This window comes from Prunus dulcis, chromosome 7 (genome assembly GCF_902201215.1).
Source record: "Prunus dulcis chromosome 7, ALMONDv2, whole genome shotgun sequence".
In the NCBI taxonomy this organism is placed as follows: Eukaryota; Viridiplantae; Streptophyta; class Magnoliopsida; order Rosales; family Rosaceae; genus Prunus; species Prunus dulcis.
The window spans coordinates 12105772-12111908 of NC_047656.1; the positions used below are offsets into that span (position 1 = coordinate 12105772).

The window sequence follows — 6137 nt, forward strand, 5'->3', positions numbered from 1 at the left end:
CGGGAGTCTTTTTTGCTTTTGTAAGAAATGTTGGTTTCAGTCTAGCTATAAGGGAAATTGTAGAGTTACCGGATTGAGTACTAAATCATCAATTATATTTATATTTAATTTTGTATTTATATACATCTATACACTAACCAAAAGAAATTAAGAAATGAACCCAAATAAACTCAGAGGAGTAGCCTTGATAGGGGCACATACCATTCATGTATAGACACCAGAAAATTCGAATGCATCTTCCTTGGTCCAGACTATGGGAAGGTGATGGATTGCCAAGTCCATTCAGACAGAGCTGAAAACCCTAATTTTGATCATTTGGGGCTGTGGACAATAACTGGGGTTTGGGTCTTTTAGGCTTTCTGATGTGGGTTTAGTGTAAGAAATAGTAAAAATTCATACTTTTGTAACCCCAAAATTTTGAAATTTGAAATTTAAAATTTAAAATTCTTATCGAGAATCTGTCTGAGCGTTGTTTGTTTTAGGAAGGCTCTTGACTACCTTTAGAGTAAACTTTCGGTGAGAGCGTGACATCATGTGATGTTACCAACTCATGTTATAACACGTGTGTGCTGGTATAAACTCATTACCAACCATGTTTCGACTCGCAGATTATAGTAAGAGCATCTACAACAACCGGAATGCTAAAATGGACGAGCCACATTAGCAAAACTTTCTCCCACAGACTTGTCAAATTTAGTCACCAAAGCTGCAACCCCTTTCCTCTCTTTGAAATTGACAATTTAACCTTGCCTCTTCAAAACATTTATTTTACCGGGGAAGAACAAAACCTACATTAAAAATGCTAAAAACATGAACTTTTTCTTTTAAAATAATAAATACATACTTTCTTCACCTGTTTTCGAAGAAACCTACGTTGAAAATACTAAAATAACAAACACTACATTAATTGAATTCAAGAGTATGCTTGGGCACAAATTATTAATGTAGCAAATAAACCTTTTCAAATTGTCCAATAGGTCAACCAACTTCAATTTGAAGAGTTTGATTTGCTACTACTGTTGGAGGTCCTCTAAGATTTTGGCGGTGTCTCAGTTTCACACAAAAATTTCTCATACTTCTTATGTTACTCTTGGTAACAACCCTCCCCAAAATTTTGCCGTGAGATTCTCAAAACATAGTTTATTTGGGTCTAATCGAGTGGATTTTTGTTATATTTGAGAGTATTTATTAAAACTCAAGAAGAAGTTATTTGGCTTTGATTGTTAATAGAGGTTTAATTGGATTCATGGGTGGAATGATCCTTTGATTAACTTTAGACCACTGGTGATAAACACATGGTTTATGTCATTTTGAATAGACAGCCTATGTAGGACTTCGCAGGGGACATCTTACTCACAATAAGGGATTCTATTCTAGCTAGGAGCACACAAATCTGAATCTTCGTCGAAGACAGCGGTGGAATTGGAAGAAAATAGCAAGACAAATACATATGTGTATTTAGAAGCCCAATAGTGATTTGATTTCTCTCCTCATTTAGCTCTTGGAAGTAAATTTCATGCCGAAGCTCCCTTTACCCAAAAAGCGAAAAATCCCAACATCCCCAACCCACACACCCGACAACTCTCCCTTGTCGACCGCCCCATCTTTCCTCTCTATCTCTCTCTTCGATCTCAATCACTAGATCACCATAGGTGGCTGAAGACCACGAGGTCTCTAATCACCCACCCAGTGTTGGAGTTAGGAGAGAGATGGGGAAGGGGGTGGCTGGCAAAAAAAGAGTCGCCTTCAACGTGGGTGAATTGGGGGAGGGCTAGTTGTCAGGCTGGGTGAGTTAGGGTAGGGTGTTTTTCTTTTTCACATTTTTTTCTTAATTTATTTTATTTTGATGGGGCTTAAAATCAGCACTACGGAGGAAAATAATTTGAGGGATTTTTTTTCTTCTTTGGAAATTGGGGGTGACAATAGAATTCCGGTTAATGATATGCCAACTACATGAGCTTTTCAGACCAATACAAATGAAAAAACAAGAGTGCTGCTAAATGAATTTTAAAATTAACTGAGTACACCATACTACCAAACTATTTATTGAATTACTAATTTACCATAATATAAAATGATCAAAAAGGAAATACTGAATTGTGAAACAAATAAAATTTTAATAAGTAAACCTTATTCACTATATTCAACCCTTATCAGACATAGAAAAGTCTTCGTATTGCTTGGTGCTCACAAATCACGCAATGAGTAATAGTTTAGGAGTGGTATTACGAAATTATATGAAACCCAAAATCTGAAAAGATGGCACAAATTAATGTAAAAAGAGAAACTTGGTTTAGGATTGGTATTAGAGTGTTGTACTAGGGCTATTTTTGGTAGTTAAATTGGGTGTACTTAGTTAATTTTATATTTTAATTAAAATATTAGGATTAACTTAGATTATAAGGTGTACTCAGTTAATTTTAAAGTTCGTTTAGCAGCACTCAAAAACAATACGCAGTGTTGGAAATGCAAAACACCACTTGGTTTTGGAAAAAAAAAAAAAAAAACGAAACTCGCAACACATCAAGCATTCAGAAGCATCAATACACTTTACGACAACTACTACGCGTTCAGTTAAAGCTAAATACAGTACAGAATTACACCAAGAAAACAAACTAAGGATAGCCATAGTCATCAAAGTTCAGAGACCAAATCGAGTCAAGAGATCTCTGCAGCATTCGGGAAAACAACCAAAACGCGCGAGGCCCATGCTTTCTTGTCCCTCTTTCTTGATCTTCTTCAAAGACAACTATGGCATTGGGAGCTTTCTTGCTTTCATTTAACTTCCCTATAGCATTAGATTGCTCAGGTGAATGCACAATCGCCATTTTCTCCAAGTTCTGAGCATGCTCGAGGATATACCTTGCTAACTCGATTCCATTAGACCCATTGGAAAGCTCAATGTTTACCAGCCTCAGTTTCTTAATAAAAGCAAGGTTTTGCGATTTCCAGAATTCCGCGTCAAACCCGGATGACTGGAAAGGCAACAAGGAATCAAGCAGATCAGCTGAAAAATTGATGAATGTTTAAGAAAGAACAGATGGAAAAATGCACTAAAAAGAGATAGGACTTTTTACTTACTCTAGCTTCAGGGTGGAAGTTGATTTGGTCAGATTTTAGGTACAAAGTATTCAAACTTGGCATTCCTCGAAAAAAACAGACCATTGCAGGGACCAGAAAATCAAACAAGCCCTCCATGTGCATTTGTAAATAATGAATCCGAGCACAAAAGAGTGTTGGTATAGGACCTTCCTTTAATAGAGCCTGCGATGTTAAAAGGCAAACCCAAAATAGAAAAAGATGAAGAGAACCCAAAAATGTTCCAAGAATAGTAATCAAAACAACCAAAATCAAGTTGAACTCATTAATTGGTCAAAAATAGATACGAAACATATAAAATGCAGTTAATCCTGCCGGGGAACAAGATATTATTGCAAAAATTGGTGAATACAACCATCATTAAGAATTTCATCTTTGGACCAAAAACAAGCAAGAGGTGGAATTAAAAAAAAAAACGCATACCATGTATGTAATGTTGGTGTGACTTGTGGACCATTGACTTACTTTCCTTTCACACCAAGAATTTCTATTATAATTGTAATTAATTTACTTTAATTCTTGATTTCCTACTGTAAATAGAAATATGAATTTATTATTTACTTGCTCATTAAAGTTCTATTGTATTATAAATATGACATCCTTCAAGGATAAGAATACATAGAAAAATCCCACAAACAAATATTCTCATATTAGGTTTCATATTTTAGCATAGTATCAGAACAAGAGTAATGCTACACTTACCATATTTTTATCCCATATTTCTATAATACAGGATGTAGCATGTCCATCTTATATGCCACATCAATTAAATCAATGAAGTGTATTTTAATTAAGGCAATTAGAAAAACAAATACTTGAATAAATTATAAAAGAAAAGAAAATATTAAATAATTTTAATTGATGTGTCTGTCCACCTCAACTGCCACATAAAATAGTATAAAGATATGGTATACGAATGTGGTAAGAGTAGCATTATTCATAGGACAAATTGCAAATAAAATTCTTTTTTCCAAAAATAGAAAATAATTCATGAGCTTGAAGGTAGCGTCTCTTTAATTACCTTGGTGATCTCTTTGTGTAGAATAAGAACTTTAACCTCAGGCATGCTGCAGAGAATCTCATATATGATGTCGAACTCTTTTCCAGACTTAACCTTCAAAGAAAGCTCAGCCTTCTCTAAACACGTTAATTTCCCCACATTTTGGTGAGAAAACAAACTCCCCGACCAAATCAAAGATTTAAGATTTGGAGCGAAAAGATTTAACGACGATTTCCTGTCAAGAAAAATATTTCCCCAATAGATATGTAAGCTTTCAAGTTTCTCTCCTGAGATGTTGAGATTGCAGCCAGCACTCAAACCGGGACACTGAAAAACAAATGATTCCAGAGAAGAGCTTTCGATGGTGATATTTTGTACCCCATAAATATCATGAAGACCCAATTCCTTTATGCACTTGCAGCAACATGAGATCCATGTGAAAAACTCCTCGTCTACTATACAAACTTCTCTCAACTTCAGTTTTTTTAGATTAGATGACGAATCGAGGGGCGGTGCTTTAAGAACACACTTCATGTTCACTGATAAAGACCTCAAAGAATCACAAAGAAACATGAAAGACGATAATGCTAATGGTGTCTCTTGATGTACACAGATGTCAAGATCAAGCTCTTCAACTTCGCACCTTACTGCATCGTAGACCCACGTCATGATCCGAAAGCTCTCATCACAAGAGCAGTCCTCCACGTAGCGGTTATGTGGAACCCAATGGATGTGGAAGCGTTTTAACTTATCGTTCCGGCGATGAGCTAACAACCTATCCAAAGAATTCATCACCTCTAACCTCTTGCTACACTGGGATTTCTTCATGTCGGGAAATTCATTGAAATTGAAACTCAAAGTTGGAGTTGACAGGTGAAATTGTCTGCATCTTTTGGACGTACAGCCCACTCGTACGATGTCTTTTAGATCAACGAAGGAAAAAATGTGGTGGGCGATAGGGTCTGGAAGATTACTCAATCTATCTATCATTATACGCTCAGCATGCACTCCTTGACCTTGACGACTTGCAGTGGCCATTAACTTAGGTTTGTGTTCCATGATAGCAACTACGGTGTTTTTGCCTCTGTGAGAGATTGGAGTTGGTTTCAATTTATAGCACTAGCCTAGAAGGAAAGAGGAATCAAATGCTACAACAATTATCATTTATTACACACTAAACCAAAATAAAGAAAAGTAGTAACTTTTGATACTAGTACTTACCACCATTCATGTACACCTTTACTCTAGTTAGTATGAGGATATGCGAGCCAATCTAGTTGGATCGCTCCCATCTTCCTCAGTCTTGCAAATTTTGGATCGAATTTGATGAATTAGAAGAAGGAAACAAAGAACCCTAATTTTCTTAATTCAGATATCTTGTATAATGTGGGAGAGAATCGTGCTTGCAACTGGTTTATGCTATGTATTACCACTTGGTTTAGTGAGTGGTTTTTGTTGTTTCAAGTACTACTTTCTCGAAGTGTGGAGAGAAATGTACTTGAAACCAGTTTATCACACCCCTTTCTCTCTCTTCACTTGTATTGGTACATGGTTTTAGTGTGTGGTTTTTGCTATTTCCTGAGCTGTTTTCTCGAAATGAGTTTATCTATCACCCCTCTCTCATCATGTTTATTGGTACCTGGTTTTATTGCGTGGTTCTTTTTGTTTCCTTTTCAGTTTTCTGGAAGTGTGTGAGAGTGAAACGCACCTGCAACTCATTTATGTCACCCTTCTCATGAGGTGTATTGTTGGTTTCAGTGTAGTTCTTGTTGTTTCTTGTACTATTTTCTCGAAATGTGAAAGTCAAACACACCTGCAACTTTCTCCCTCTCTCTCATCACGTGTATCGACACTTTTAGTCTGTGGTCCTTGTTGTTTCCTTTACTGTTTTCTCGAAATGTGGGAGTGAAACGTACATGCGACTCATTTATGCCACCCATCTCATCAGGTGTATTGACAGTTGGTTTCAGTGTAATTCTTGTTGTTTCTTTTACTGTTTTCTCGAAATGTGAAAGTTAAACATACCTGCAACTTTCTC

General features: G+C 36.2%; 1 protein-coding gene across 1 annotated transcript; it reads right to left on the reverse strand.

Annotated features, from left to right (window-relative positions):
• Positions 1–2529: 2529 nt before the first annotated feature.
• Positions 2530–5592, reverse strand: LOC117635980 (putative F-box/FBD/LRR-repeat protein At4g03220). Its single transcript, XM_034370388.1, has 3 exons — positions 4121–5592; positions 3082–3264; positions 2530–2975 (listed from the first exon to the last, which is right to left on the reverse strand). The coding sequence occupies exons 1-3, from the start codon at positions 5156–5158 to the stop codon at positions 2616–2618; spliced, it is 1581 nt and encodes a 526-aa protein (XP_034226279.1). The 5' UTR covers positions 5159–5592; the 3' UTR covers positions 2530–2615.
• Positions 5593–6137: the final 545 nt, after the last annotated feature.

What these genes read in the sequence shown, in the direction of transcription:
- LOC117635980 (XM_034370388.1), bottom strand. Translation starts at nt 5,158, where the DNA reads ATGGAACACAAACCTAAGTTAATGGCCACTGCAAGTCGTCAAGGTCAA. An exon ending in TACACAAAGAGATCACCAAG is followed by an intron (nt 3,265 to 4,120) that starts GTAATTAAAGAG and finishes TTAACATCGCAG; the next exon opens with GCTCTATTAAAGGAAGGTCC. An exon ending in ACTTCCACCCTGAAGCTAGA is followed by an intron (nt 2,976 to 3,081) that starts GTAAGTAAAAAG and finishes TTGCCTTTCCAG; the next exon opens with TCATCCGGGTTTGACGCGGA.